This window comes from Drosophila albomicans, chromosome 3 (genome assembly GCF_009650485.2).
Source record: "Drosophila albomicans strain 15112-1751.03 chromosome 3, ASM965048v2, whole genome shotgun sequence".
Lineage (NCBI taxonomy): Eukaryota > Metazoa > Arthropoda > Insecta > Diptera > Drosophilidae > Drosophila > Drosophila albomicans.
In genome coordinates, this window is record NC_047629.2 from 40,605,850 (window position 1) to 40,622,204 (window position 16,355).

Below are 16,355 nucleotides of genomic sequence, written 5' to 3' on the forward strand. Positions count from 1 at the left end.
TGGAGCCTCACGCCTGCTGTCGCGCTTCTCTTTTGCAGCTCTGCTCAGATCATGCCTCTAACAAGATAATAATGAAATTGATATATGATTTCGATAGCAACTTTGGCGGCTATATTGCAAAGCTTTTAGTTGTCTTTACTAATTAACTGATTTATTATTAAATTTAATTATAATTTCTTATTACATTTATATTAAATAATGAGTGTCGAATTCTGATCTCTGTTAATTGAACCACTTTATTGGATAACTACGTTATTTAATTGACGTATATTACAACATTTCCATGAGGTCATTAATTTCATGTTTCATAATGAGTTTTATTATTTTACTTTACAAATTTACATGAACAATCATTACATTATCTGAGAGAGTTTTACTCTCTGCTTAGTGTGATCTCGTTATCGCTCTTCTCTCTACTGCTTTTCCGCTCTTTCGCTGACTCTCTTTTGGTCTGTCTGTTGTTGTGGTTATCAGCAGATGACCTCCTATGCAAACTGTGTGGTTAATTTAGAGAATATGGGGGAGAGAGCATTATTCTTTTTGCTGCCCTCAGAACAGCAGCTGATTAACATTTGTATAGGGTGCGCATTTAATACTCTGTAAGAGAGTTACAAGATAAAGTTAGGTTAATAAAATAAATAAACTAAAAACCATAAATATAAAAAAAGAATCAAAAGAATAAATTACATAAGTAGGAGAAATAAAATGTATAAAATAGGTAATATAATATAAAATGAACAATATAAAAAATTAATTAATTAATTTAATAAAGATTATCATTACAGAATACTTATAATATTTGCTATGCAGTATTTTATTATATTTTGTAAGGATGATTTATATTTAGTTTAAATAATGGTTAAAATAAATATCATTCTTTGAAAAAACTGGCGAAGTTTTTTAAGTTTTAATCATACAAAAATTCTTTAGTATTTTATTTTAAAAATCCGTAGTTATAAGTTATGTAAAAATAATAATTCCACAACATTAACATATACTCAACTCAGTTCATCAATCTATCTTAATTCTTAATGATCATGATTTTAATTCATTGAATTACACTCTAAGGTATCTGCTTGTCAATCATTATTTTCTCTTTAATACTTTACTACTTTATTGTCTTATCTCTGTTGTGTAAAGTAAAAAAGAACAGCAGATGCTGCCCTGTTGATTTGTGCGGAGCTGAGCTGAAATCCATAGCGTGTTATCAGTGCGCTCTTCACCGTTTACTCCCCCCACAAGTTATCAACCCGATCTGTAGCTCTCCCGCTCTTACTATCTGTCTTTCACTCTCTATCTCTTTTAATGCCTCTCTGTTTGGCTTTACGTAGCATTTATGAGCATGACGTGCAGTTTTATGATATGAGCACATGCTACACGCTTTTTAATTTATATTTTTTCCAAAAGATCCGCTTGTAATAAGCACAATAGCATGACTGGATGCTGCCATTAAGCGCGCGCTCTCTCTCTTCTTCTCTTTCTCTCTTTGCCTCCCACTCTGGGCAGTGTTTGTGTCATGACTTTAGTAGCATTTTTGCAGTCGAAATTGTGTGACACTTGCGTCCGGTATGCGCTGAAGCTGAATGCTGTTGTTGATGCCGGAGACGGAAGCAAAATTAATTACAAAAATTGCACATTTTGCCTTCATAAATTGAGTTTTATTTTACGTTATTTACCGTGACATTCATTCAATTGCAGACGACCACCGATGCGCTCACAGCGGGTGCTCCGACAACACCAGACACATCAGCAACAGTTGCAGCAGCAGCAGCAGCAGCGGCAGCAGAAGCAGCGACAGCGACAGCGACAGCAGTTGTAACAGCCACGCCCACCTCCAGCACGTCCAGCACAGAAATTGAGCAACTGCAACAGGCGCTGCTCGAGAAGCAAACTCAATTGTACGCATTGGAAACAGCTTGCTTACGTGAGACGGAACGTCAAGTGGAGCTCGAGGATAGTGTGATTGCGTGGCAGGATAAATACGATCGATTGTACGAATCGCATAAACGTGTCCAGAAAGTGAATCAAAGTCTCGAGGATAAAATGCTCAAGCTCGTCGATCGCAATACAAATGAACGGGCGCAGCTCACCAGCGATGTGGCAACGCTTAGCGTTCGCTTGGCTCAGGCCAATTTCAACATTGCCAAGCTGCAGCGGGAAATTGTGAGTACTAAATACTTTTTACCAACAACTGAAACTTTATCAATACTCGTGTTCCGTACTTAGTCGATTCTACTTTCTATGTGCTGTGTTGGTTCCCACTAAAGTTGACAGACGAGCTTAGTTGCGACTTAGTTAAGTACTCTAGAGCTCTTGCATAATGTGTAGTGTTGCCAAAGTTTGACAAACTTTGCAGACCTTGAAACTTGCACAGATGTGATTGGACAACAACTGATTTTAAAAAGTTTCTAAACAGCAGCAAAAAGTGGTGCTCGCTTTTTTGTTTAGCAACTTGTTTAGAAGTTTAAGAGAAAACTATCGAAGTTGCGTTCTATCGACTAATGATAAAACTATCGAAGTTGCTTACTAACATTCCTAAAATATCGATAGTAATATCAGTTTTACTATCTTACATTCTTATATATGTATATGTATAGTCTACAACAGTTTCGCTCAAATATTATTTCAATTTTTGCTACATTCATTCATTATCAAAAAATAAGTACTATCGATTACTATCGATATACCGATCCTTTTTGTTTCTTATCAATATTTACTATTGATACTTTTCTGTGTTAACTCTTTAATAAGATAAGCAAATTAATAAAGCAAATAACTTTATATTTTCAATATTCTCCCAATCTCTCAATCGATGTACAAAATATCGATAATTATATCGATAGTATAGTTGAATTTATAAATTTCTATTATTTTCACATTCCTTAAAGAAATTTAACCTATCTCCCTGTGAAGTCTTCCTCTAATTGCATTGTCAATATATTTGGAAAAATATTTACCATGTAGTCACAATGTCTGAAGTATTTCCATTTATCTGTTTATTTGTCAATCGTCTGTGCGCCACCTACCATTGATAGTTCTATCACTTTGTCCATTAAAAGTTGATTCCGAAGCAAATGCAACTTGTGCTGACTCAACTTCCGCACACACAAAAGTCGTTGGGGTCAAGCATCCTTTGGCCCCATGCAATGACCTCTTTGTGACTCTTAATTTTTGCAACTCTTGAACACGACTTCAATTAATAACTTGCAGGGTTATTATAAAAATTGTAAAACTACTTGAAAAATGTCGTATTTGGAATGTATTTTCTAAAACACTTGACAACTTAGATAATTGATAGAATTTTGTTGCTCATGCTTTTGCTTGTTGTTCAATGTTCCTTCGGACTTTTACACATGTTCAGCTAATTCGTGTGAGTATTGGCCAAAAATACGAAACAATTCTCATGTTTTTTCCAATAAGTTTTCGGTGTGCAAAAAGCTGTCAGCACAGCAGCCAAATTGTAATGCGCTTTTGTAGAACTGCAGCAGCATCGAGTTTGAGTTCGAGTTCGTCGCAGTTCGCAGTTCGGAATTACCGTAGTTACTGTTTGTTGTTCGTTTGTTGCCCCATGCTGCAAATGCAACCCAACTAATTGGCGGGGCAACTTTTAAATTCGAGGGGGAGGCGGGGTGTTGCGGAAGTTGCTGAGAGGTGGTAAAAAGGCTTGAATTGGTCGCTGAAACTTTAAGCCGCTCAAAGTCGCTCAGTAGAGCTAAACAAATGCAAGGCGGCAAAGCGTTAAAAACTAGAAACTTTTCCAATTCACTTTTGTTTTTTTGTATATACTATATACAAAAACAGTATATAGTATATTCGACTGCAAACACGAAAAATATCTGCGCAAAAGTTTTCAATTAAGGCAAACAGTAAAACGCCATCGGGCTAAATGCACTTGAGCTCGCCAAGTAATTGTGAGGTAGAAACTGGGCAATAAGAACACAACGGAGAAGGTGGCAGGAGGAAGCTTTTAACGCATTCGAAGAGTCGAGTTTGTTTGTACAGGCGATAGCCCGTTGTTGCCAACAATTAGTGACCCATTGGCCAAAGTGAGTTGAACGCTTTTTGCAGGTAGTGGGTGGAGGATAATGGTTAATGTTGCTTCTCCAACTTGGCGACACAATCGAGCGAATTGTGCAACAGCAACAAGGCAACAGGAACAAGGCAAAAGGAACAGGAACAAGACAAACGAACGAACGCCAGCTGCAGCTATTTTATTAACTTGTTTTCATTCCTTTTGTGCCTTCATTCAGCTCAAGTGTTTGCGCAAATTAATACTCGAAAGGCATTTCCACCTTTTAAAAACATCCACAGCTTGGCATTTTCCACGCATTTGCCGTTGTTTTCCCTGTCAATGCAACGCAACGTGATGGGAGTCAAATACTCTTTTGAGTAAAGGGAGCAACTTGATTCTTGTGAGGGAGATGCGAAGGATTTATTGCAAAAGATTTGTATACATTTGTGCATTAATACTGATTAAAGATACAAGATTTTTTGTACATTTTTATATATATTATGTCAAACTATTTTTATGAATTTTCACTTTACTTAAAAAAATTATATTTTATTACTTTAATCTTTATGAATTACTTTTATATCGACGAATTTTTTATACATTTTTACATTACTTCCAAAGCTTATCTCTTATTGATTATTGACTATACACAAATTGTTACTCAGCTTTATAACACTCCTGAGTATTATAGTTTATTTATTACATATATATAACGAATTTTTATATATTTTTACGATACTTGTGGAGTTTACAATTTATTTTTAAATATGTATATCAAATGATTAGTTACATATTTTTATTTTACATAAAAAGTACATTTTCTTATATTTTATATAATGTTTTACATTTTTACATTACTCTAAGAGTTTATATTTTCTTGTGGAATATATGAATAAGTTTCTTTTTACATTTTCTAAATATTTTTGCATCACGCTTAACTTTATATTTTATTATCCAATAAAATGCATTCGTGAGTAGCTCAAATGACATTTTGAAAGTCCAGCCAATATACAATTGTCTATAGATATGTGAATTTCTTGGCAAGCGTATCTGGATTTTCGCTGATTGCAGTTCTTTCATTTCTGTCCATTTTCCCTCACATTCTCTCTGATTTTTTGGCTTTCTGTTGCTGTCGTGTTTTTTGTGCTCCCTTTTGTTGTCTGCCTGCTGCGCTCTGTGTTTGGGAGCTGGCGACAATGTCAATAACCTTTTGTCGTTTCATTTCGTTTTTTCTCTTCTCCATTTTATTCCCTGTTATTCCCCTCCTGTTTTGCCAGCTCGACGCGCGCTTAGCTGGATGAAAAATCAGCACTTGGTCATGGACTGTCGCTGCGTCACGTGCCAATGCGAATTCTCTCTCCATCATGCTCAAAATACCCAACCGCCATAGCCAACTTTTCGTTTCTCTGTGTGTCTGTGCTGTTGTGCTTGGTGCTTGTTGGTACCTTGGCATGCCCTGGCCATGGTTCGTTAATCTGCCGGTGGCTTTTTGCATGATAGCTCGGCATTTCCGTTGCAAAACACTTAGCCGTATGCCGTGGCATCGTTTCACCGCTGCCGTCGCCGTTGCAACGACGAGACGCGTCGTCCACAGTCCGTGATCCTGTAATCGCTTTGCCATCCTTGAGCGTTTGTTGCTATTGCTCTACTTGTTGTTTGTGTTCTTGTTCTTGATGTTCTTGTTGTTGTGTGCTGTTATTGTTTACTGAATGGCACAGCGATAAAGTCGATAAAGGCTTACCATCAAATACCCTGTTCTTAAGGCTTGCAGTAAGCACTTGCCATAGCATCGAGTAAAAGGTGCTTAAAGTCAAGAGCTTTATTGACTGCGCGAAAATTAACAGCAGCATATGCCAATAGTGGAAAATAATTGTGTGGAAGCTTATACTACCTTTAAATGTAGCCAGAGCAATGATGACAGTTTACCTATCGCCATAAATTAACTAAGTTGTAAATAATTATTTATATTATTTAAGCCAATGTTACTAAGGTCATTAAATTAAATATGGCAAGCTCAACTTTAGCTGTCTAATATTCGATTTCGAGCAGCTGATTACTGCTAAGTGAAAGTCAAGTTCATTGAGGTTGTTAATAAAGTATTTTTGTTGAATAATAAATTAATAATGAATTAAAACAATTAAACAGCAACAAGGTTATTTATTATTTTAAAGAAAGTCGAAGGTCTCTATTTTCCATTGAATGTAGTATTAAATACTAGATTTAATATAATAAATAAATATTTAAATTGTGAATAATATTGATTTATAAAGTCACATCATATTGATAGATTCCTCTATTAAAAATAAAATGTTTGTCTAGAGTGCTTCAGAAATATCAAGTAAGCGCATTAAATAATTCAATTAAAGGCTTAATAAATAATTCATAAAAGCAAAAATAAAGAAAAAATATTTCATTTAATTATAATGTTGCTACATAAGAAACACTTTAGCTATTAATGATTTATTTATTAAATAAATGAGTTGTTAGATTAGAGAAGGTAGATTATTTCAATCCTTAATAATGTTGCTGTATTATAAACACTTAAACTAAATGCATATTAATTTATTCTCTCAGAATTTGTTTGATTGATTTATGTGCAAAATAAAATGCTTTTCTAAAGTGCTTGACAAATATCAAGCATACTTTAAATTTATTTTTGAGCTCATATTAAATAATAGCTTGATCAATAAACGAATATTAGTAGCAAAGAGGAGGAAAATTTAAATTGTGAAAAACATGCTAAACTATAAACTAATAAATACTTCCACTCAGAGTTTCTACGATTTATTTTTGTGCAAACTAATATCCTTGACTTAAGGACTTCACAAGTGTATGCCATATTAAGAATTTAGTAATTGATGAATTAAATTAAAGGCTTTATAATGCATTCATAAATTCCAATTTTATTAGCAGGGAGAATACTTCAATTAATTAATATTACTTACTAAATGAATTGTTAATAATATTGCTGTATTATAAACACTTATACATTTATGTATATGCATATAAAATTCATTTACCGACAGAGTTTGATGGACCGAATTATATGCAAAATAAAATGCTTGACAAAAGTGCTTGACAAATATCAAGTATACGCAATATGCCTTGTTGAGCTCAAGCACTTGCTGGGTATTGGACAGGATGCATAATACGCTGCGCTCTCGTTATGCCATATTCTCTGGCTTGTTCGAATATTTGAAAAGCTTTCTGGCTCCCCTTCGTTTTCATAGCAATGCCGAGCAGCAACCGGCAACCGGCAGCGTGTTTCCCATTTCCATTCCAGGCTCATACCAAGCGATGCGCCAACCGACGCCGTGCTATCCCCGTCCATTGTAATTCCCACTTGCATTAAATGCCGAGTAATTGTAAATATGCTGCGGCTCTTAGCGATGCGCCCCGAGCGCTGCAATTGGAGCAGATAAAATGCCGGCGAAGCCCGAGTTCACGTGGCAATCGCAAATATCGCTCTCATTCCCATTCCCTTTGCAGCAGACAACAAATACGAATACAATGACGCGTCAGCTTGGCGCTTCCTTTCCTGCAGCTGTTCTTAAGAGAGAGAGCGAAAAGACTTCAGGTGTCTTTTTTTGCTGTTAGTCGTATGAATATAGACAGACATAGCAGAAAGTGTGTGTAATTAATGTTACGTAGCTTGTGGCAAGCTGCTTTTGAGTACCTGGCGTTGTTCACTTTTCTTGCCTTGTGCACTGTGTGTTGTCAGTTCCATTTCAATGCGTGCCCAGAACTTTTGGGACACCTTCTCGTTCCTTCTCGTCTGTCCAACGGTGCGTATAAGTGATTGCATTGTAGGCCTGTGTTTGTCTCCCTCCCACTCTGCGCTAACTCGACACCACAACTCAAGTAGACTACCGGCTCAACTTGGCTCTCGGCACTCGTCGCTCGTCTGGGCTTAGGCGTCGCTTTTGGCTGCTTGTTTTGGGGCCTGTGTGCTTAATTTCTTAAAAGTTATTTACATATTTGCCTGATGTGGTTGCCGCCAAAACTAAGCACACGGGCGAGGCTTAGTTCTTGGCTTCAAATGTGTGTCTGTGTGTGGGTGTGTGGCTGCTCTGTGGCTGCGTTCGTTTTGTTGACTGATGGTCTTAGCGTCTTGAATGATGTAGGCCTGGGATTTTGTGCGGCGCGCCATTTGCTCTTTGAGACAAAAATATATCGAGGCGTCAATTTAATGCCAAGATGGGACTAAAAACAATTTGAATTTTCAATAACAAATAATGTGCTTCAACAGGTCGACTAATCGATAAGCTGACGAGGGTAAAAGGTGAGCTTGCATATCCCAAAAATAAAATCAGCTTATAAACAAACTATCAAGTGTTTAAGCACCTTTTGTCACTCACTCTGAGCGCAATAAATGTCTTTGCAGAGTATCAATTTCAGTTTTGAATTAAACATTCAGTTTGCCGTCAGCCGGCAATTGCTGGATTAGTAATAAAGCTATCATCTAAGCGTCATAACTATGAACAATCGTGTAAATCTGCATAGACTATTTGTTTTTGTGTGCATTCGAGAATGAATTAAAGCAAAGACAACAACATGCAATACAATACACGTAGCACATCTAATCCCACCTGAAATGCACACACACACATTGTTTTTAATTTCCCTGCACAAACATTGAAATGGTTCCGGTTGCATGTCAAATGAAGCAAAAAACAACAACAGAGCCGGAAAATATGCGGCCAAAAATGCAAGCAGAACTCACACACAAATACCAAAAAAAAAAAAAAGAACAACATCAAGCAAAACGTAACGAACGAACGAACCATTCAAAAAGTTGAAACAGTTGAACAGTTGGTAAAGAAAGAAAAACCGAACGAGAAATTGTTTCATATTACAGCAATAACAGCGAGGAAAATCAGACCTGAGAGCTGATGTTTTCGGCCATGATATGAATCGTCCATTGTTTTTTTCTGTGTTTGTCTTTTGCAAAGGTACAACAACAAAAAATTGTTAAGCGGTTGGCTGAAAAAAAAATTCAAAAATTACCAAAAACGAAAGCAAAGAATGCCAATGAAGCGAGAGAGTGAGAGCGAGAGGGGAAAAAAGGGAGAGAGAGTGAGAAGGGGGAAAAGCGAGTAAATAAAACCAAGGCAACCATGCAGGACACACACAACCTGATGTACATTCGACCAAACTTCTGGTCTATAAATGTCTACCTATACGCATACATTTGCATATTACAAACACACACACATACAGATGTGGATAGACAGCGGCCATTGTTCTGTGGCTCCCATTTTTTATGCCACAGTCTTTACATGTGCTGTTAAAGGCAATAACGACTATGTTATTTACTATGTAACACATAAGGCAAATGTTTTGCTCTTCTCTGCGCTTTTCCATCTCCCATTTTATTTCAGTTCAATTCCCTTTTCATTTTTATTGCACTGCTCTCTCTCTCTATCTCTCTTCGAATTTCTCTGCGCACGAACATTAAACAGAATTACACCAATGCGTCGTCGTACTCTGTAATCGAAAAGGAGTTGGAACTAGAGTGCCATCTTATCAGATACCCAACTCCATTGAATTGGCATTTAGCAAGTATTTCGATGAAATTTTATAGCATACTTTTCGGCACTGCAATGAATTTGCTTCCCTGGATTTAAATGGCAATTGGCTAGAAACTTGCATAGGTGATAAAGTAAGAAAATCAAATAGTTGCAGCAGATATATATTGAAGTGCTATTAATAGCTGCTCATTTAATTTTCATTTGCTAATTTGGCTGCCACTAAATTTAATGTGATAAATGCGTGCAGCTTATCATATCAATTATGGAAAAGATGGCAATGAAAATTGTTGCGTATAATTTGAAATTAAGTTGCTGACTTTATAAGCTTTATAATTGTGAAAATGAATTATTATAATTCAGATTTTATTTTATGCTAAGAAATAGGAAAATAAAATAATCACAGTTTAATGGCCCAGTAATATGATAAGTAGCAGAAACAATTAGTTTATATATTTTGTGGCATTATTCGTTTTAAATATTTAAATATAACATTCCAATTATGATTAAGCAGCCTTTTCTAGCTTCAGTTAGAGCATCAGCTAGTCACCATCGCTTAGCTCGTTGGCCTAACGACTTGTTATGCCTTTTTCCCTTTTAAGTGGCAGACTGTTGCTTTTTTGGCTCTTTTGTTTGTTGTAAGGGACCTGGACGGTATTTCATTTGTGCTTAACAAATCGATATTTTAAGCATTTTAATGTCTGCGCCAAGCGCAAAATGTTGGCGCCACTTTCCAGCGGACCGGCGCGACCAGGGTTGGAGTTGCCGTCGTAGTCGACGTCGTCATCGACGTTGTCCATGTCCATGCCCGTTTCCGTATCCGTGTATTTTACGTGTCCGTGCCCGTGTCGGTGGCGGCGTAGCCAGTTTCCTTGGTGCTATATATATGTATATGTATACATACATACATACATACATACCTTACACCCTTATGCTGAATTTAATGGGCTTTGCAACCCTCGAAGCATGTGCACCTCATATTTTTGTGCAATTAGCCTGAATCCAAGTAGTATCCAAGTGTATCAATCATGATAAAAGCAACAATATAAAACTCTCTTCTCTACTTCAACGAGTAACTAGTTTCGGTTTTTCTTTTTGTTGCTTTTTTTGGGGTTTTATATTTAGCCGGAAGTTGAGAGCAGATAGGCAAATGGCAAGAGGGGGAGAGTTAGTTTAAGAGCTATTTAAGTCGTGCGGTTAAGTGTGGGTATAACTGAGATTCTGACTGTTAAGTGGGGTCAAGTGTGGGTCGATTGTGTTTTGCATGCCAAAAACACACGCCAGCTGCTCTGGCACTCCAAAAAGTGAAGGGTGAGCACAAAACTTATGCCTGGCACTGTACCAAGAGCTAACTCAACAAAATGTAGCCAATTCGAAGCAAGAGAAATCCTGTTGAATATACGAAGAAATAGATACTATACTCAAAAATGGAATAACCATAATATTTAAGGTAATTGAGAGTACATACAGCAATAGTATAACATTAATATTTGAAGAAAAAGAAAGAGTACACAGAATATATAAAAATAATATTTAGATATAAAAAACTCATGCTGATAAAAAATAAAAAAAATTCTTTGCCGTTATGAAAATTTCAAGCCGACGAAAGTTAACTAAATTTCTGCAAATTTGATATTTAAAATTTTCATTTTGCGGCAATTGAATTTCTTGAAAATAGCTTCAAAAGAGACACAAAATTGTACCAAGAGCAAACTCACCAAAATGTAGCCAATTTGAAGCAAGAAAAATTTTGTTAAACCTACGAAGAAATATAGTACACTCATCAATAGAGTAACAATAATATATAACATTATGAATATTACAGTCGAATATGAAAAAATAATAAAATTTAAAGAAATAGATAGTACATTCAAAAACAGAACATTAATATGCAATTCTGAGAATTTTATGGTGATACATTAATAAAAACTATGTGCAAGTTTAATTTCTTAAATTTATATATTGCGGTAATTGAAAGTTCCTAAAAATAACTTCATTAAGAAGCGGGAACTTCTTGGCAGTGTACCAAGTGCTAACTCAGCATAACTCAGCAAGGGAAAATACAGTTGAATATTCAAAGAAATGGATAATACATAATACTCAACAATAGAATAACAATAAAATTGGATGGCAAACTTAGTAGTAACCTCAAAACAAGTAAGAAAGCTACAGTCGAGTGTACTCGACTGTGAGATACCCGCTACCCATTTTGAATAAAAGCAATATATTTTGCGGTATTATTCTTAAAACATACCAATTATACTACAAAAATACTAAAAATATATTTTGGGGTATTATTATTAAAATATACCAAATATACTAAAAACACTAAAAATACCAAATGGTATATTAGACCCCTAGTCAGTAGGCGTGTTTGCCCATACAAAAGTATTTCTTTAATAACTTCGACAATTTTTATCTGATCGCAACCAAATTTTCAGGAATCATAAATACTATACTTATTATTGTATATACCAAAATTCGCAATTCTAGTTTTATAATTACGCTTGTTATTCGATTTTTTTGATTTACGGGGGCGGAAGTGGGCGTGGCAAAAATTTGAAACAAACTTGATCTGCGTGCAAACATAACAAATGCTGTCGAAAAAAAATTATAGCTCTATCTCTTATAGTCTCTGAGATCTAGGTGTTCATACGGACGGACGGACAGACGGACAGACACACAGACGGACAGACGGACATGGCCAGATCGTCTCGGCTGTTGACGCTGATCAAGAATATATATACTTTATAGGGTCGGAGATGCCTCCTTCTACCTGTTACATACATTTCCTGCCGGCACAAAGTTATAATACCCTTCTACCCTATGGGTAGCGGGTATAAATAGAACAAATACATGAAGTTATCTCATGCTGGCAAATTTAATTAAAATTATTTGCTTTGTATTATTTTATATTTCTATATTTTTTTCAATCGAAATTCATCAAACTTTTAAGGCCAAAACTTAAAAAAAGAAAAAAGATAAGAATTTATGAAAATTCAATTTAAATAACATTTTTTGTAAGCTTATCATTTTCTATTTAATTCATTTTTATTGAAAAGAAATTCCTCAAAATCATAAATAAACGTAGCTTCAATTAACATTTCTGCAGCGAAAATTGTGGCATTTTATGTTTGGAATTTTGAAAAGCGATTGATTGCTCGGTGCTCCCGCTGGTCTTGGCCTACAGCTTAGGCTCTAAACCATAAAACCTATTCAGGCTTTTGATGAGTCACCTTCCCTTCCCTTCAACCGTTTCACCCATTTGGCTAACTGTTGACAGTAAAATGCAATTGAGCAGCATACAGAGAGAGAAAGAGTTGCAAGCTGTTACAACAAATATAAAGGCCTAGTGGCATGCATGTTGCATGCTACACCGACACATTGGCATTCACAAAATACAAACATCAACAATTTCACGACACGTGCGCAAAGCAATTTTAGATTTTTGCTCGAAAACTGTGAAAGCTGAAAACCAAACAAAAATGTTAAAATGAAAAATATACAAAATATACATATCTATGAGTGTTGCACACACATGTGACTCTCTGTGTGTGTCTGTGTGTGTGTGGCATTAGAGTGTGGTGTGTGCAGTTTACAACGCAGGCCACATAAAACTTTAATATGCCCCGTCGGTTGGTGTTGCTGTTGCAGACCCTCAAGTGCCAGCCAACCAACAGTCTGAGTGCTAGCTCGTTCCCTGCAGTTATGCAATTTTCATTTTGAAGTTTTCGAAAACCGTGAAGAGACAGAGAGAGAGAGAGAGGGAGAGCGGGGTAAAAGTATTTGTTTGTGGCTGTTGCCATGTGCGCTGACTGCTCCGCACTGTTTGAAATGAGTTTTGGCTCGCACCATTAGTCCGACAGCATTTTAATTTGCAATATGCGTAACATTTCACTGTTCTTAAATCAAATGTTGTCAACACACACACATAACTTTCCTTATTTTTTCGACCATTTGTCAAGCTTAACACGACGTATGCGTAATATTTTGTTGAAGAGCAGCATCGATATGTATTTTGCGCACTTGATGTATGCACATTAGATTGGCTCAGTGTAACACACCAGGCAACCAAGTCAGCCACGCAAATCGGCCATATATCATTTGTCTGCCTCTTCCGCTTTTGGCTTTGTCTTTGTCTGTGTCTCTCAACTCTCACCGGATAGTCGACTTAAGTGGCATGCAAAAATCCAAACGTCAGTCAAAAGCAGCTGCAGTACTCCTTCGATGCTACGCGGTACTCTCAGAGTTTGTCTTATCGCTTTGCTATCGCCTCGTTTGTTTTGTCTTTTACTTTACTTTACTATACTTTACTTTTTTTTTATTAGTTTTCTTCGTAGCAGCAGTTCACGTTCACGTTCCATGTTCCATGTCCGTGCACGTTTGCCGTTGCGCCATTTATTATGTAACGCAAAGTGTGGCAAATCATTTACATAAATCAATCTAAAGCGCTCGCTCCTCGAACACAGTGACGCCTGTTCGCCTGCTTGGCTGGCTGTCCGTCCATCTGTCCATTTGTTCGACTCCGCGTCCGCGTTCGAGTCCGAGTCCATGCTGAGAGCCCATATTCGAGTGTCCATGCTGAGTGTTGTTGTCGCTGCCCATTGCCATTCGGGTTAAGTGCCATTTGTAACGCAAAGTTCCAAAACACTTTCATCACTCCATGCGTAATCTTCCAGTTCTTAGCCATATTATAACTTGGGCAATAAACTTCGGAATCAAAAACCCTCAACCTTAAGTTGTTTGCCATAGCAAGTAAACATAAATTAAGGGGTGGCATTTTTTTTAAATGGTTTTGAATCTAAGGAAAAGCAGGACAAAAGTGTTGAAAATTTAATGAATACAAATTTGAAAAGAAATTCTTATCTTATTTGTATTTATTTCTTATGTGCTTTATGTTCATTACGTCTGCTTATTTTACGAATACCAACTCCGGCAACAGTTAAATATGTATTGAAATTCTTATATAGAATATTTAAATGTGTTCAGCTTTAAATTCATATCATAGAATATTATTTTTTTTTATTTATCTATTTTATTATCAACTACTGAAACAATGAGTTTCTTTAAGTAAATAAACGAATTCTAATCACATTTTTATTTATTTTCTATATTTTTTTTAATCTCCGCAAATTATGATTCCTCTTTAAGACGATTTAGTTTTCTTATGTTTAGAAATAAATTCCTATCATAAAATAATACTTGTATTTATTTTGGCTTGTGCTTAATTGTTTTTTTTTACCACTGCATATTTTCAATACTACTCAATAACTTCAACAACTGTCAATATTTTTCCTTTATTGTTAGAATATATCTGTTGAGCATATTTGGCATTTCAATGTCGAGCAATAAATTGGAATAAATATATTATTATTTATTTTGAGCATGTGTGGAACTTTAATGTGAAGCCATAAATTCGCATAATAATATTTTTATATATTTTCTAAGCTCTTAATTTATGGGATCTTTATCCGCTGCAATAAATGCTTATGACAATACAACAATAATTTTTTATATTTTCCAACTCCCTACAACAGCCCAAACTTTTCAAACATATCTTGTGATTTTACATAAAATTTGTATCTATAGCAATAAATAATTATGCTAAAACTTGTAATTATATTTTCCATATATAATTGTTCTTCAAATTGTCAAGTTTTAAATACTTTTCCTACATATTCTATGTTTATATATAAAATGTATATTTATAGCCATAAATTCCTTTGCTAAAACTGTAATATGTTTTCCATTCCATAATTGTTTTAGGCATATTGTAGATTCTGTTCTGTGCGCCTATATTCTCATAACTCTCTGCATAGTGTTTTGCATTTGTCTTCATCAAAAGTCATTGCCATTATTTGTCATGTATTGGCCTCAGCAAAGTCCTTGCAGCAAGGACCTTGCTGCATAATCATAACTCTTGTTGCATGCTCTACTTCTCTCTCGTATATGGAGCATACATCTCCGCAATATTTCTGCCAAATCCATAACTTTCCGCACTTTATGAGCCTTTGGTTTAGTTTTTTTCTCTCTTTTTTTGTTGCTTTAGGAATTTCTCATATTTATATTTTGCATTTATCCCGTCTTTTGCACTTAAGCGTTATACAAATTTATCGGCATGCTGGGAGCCCACAGCGAGCGAGCGCGTGAAAGAGAGAGAGAGAGAGAGGAGAACATGACCTCGACTTACGACTTACAACATTTCCCACATTACTCGTTTCATGCCACGCATTGTGCATACGCCGTGTTGCACGTGCGGATTGTGTAACATTTCGTACCCAGTTGCTTTTTGTTGTTTCAACTCCTCCTGTGTGCTGCTGCTGCAGTCATAAAACTTGCCAGGGCTGTTGCTGCCCAGCTTAACTTTGTTGTTTAGTGTAAAAGTCTTACATCTGATGTTGTTGTTGTTGTTGCTTTTGTTGCACCTTTGCATTTACTTTGTGCGCATTATCACTTTGCCGAGCAGTTTTGTGCATAACTACTACAAAAAAAGAAAAAAACAACTTTGTTCGATCTTCTGCCCTCCACACACACACTAACACCTCGAGAACTGATACACAAACTGATTTTGGCTTGCTGCAATTTAAGCACTTTAGAAAACACACATATTCGCAACACCTTTAGTTTGGCCTTTTAGCAAAAAACCATCCACCATTCACACACACTCATTCACCCCCAGTCTCTAGACTCCACTCTGGCAGCAGCTGGCAACTCTGGCTTCCGAAAAATTCGTTTTGCGGGTGTCAGCTTTCAACTTTTCCTAAGACACCCCTAAAAAGTTGCCATTTCTCATCTCTTCTTCCATCGTTTGTTGC

The 16,355-nt window shown here is 36.0% G+C and overlaps 1 protein-coding gene across 2 annotated transcripts in view; it reads left to right on the top strand.

Moving 5' to 3' along the window:
- Positions 1-16,355, top strand: part of LOC117567712 (uncharacterized) — a 54,749-nt gene that overhangs the window by 14,797 nt on the left and 23,597 nt on the right. For both annotated transcript variants that reach the window (XM_034247869.2, XM_034247870.2), the window contains exon 2: positions 1,699-2,163. In XM_034247869.2, coding sequence (XP_034103760.1) covers positions 1,699-2,163 — 465 coding nt within the window. The remainder of the gene's footprint in view (positions 1-1,698; positions 2,164-16,355) is intronic.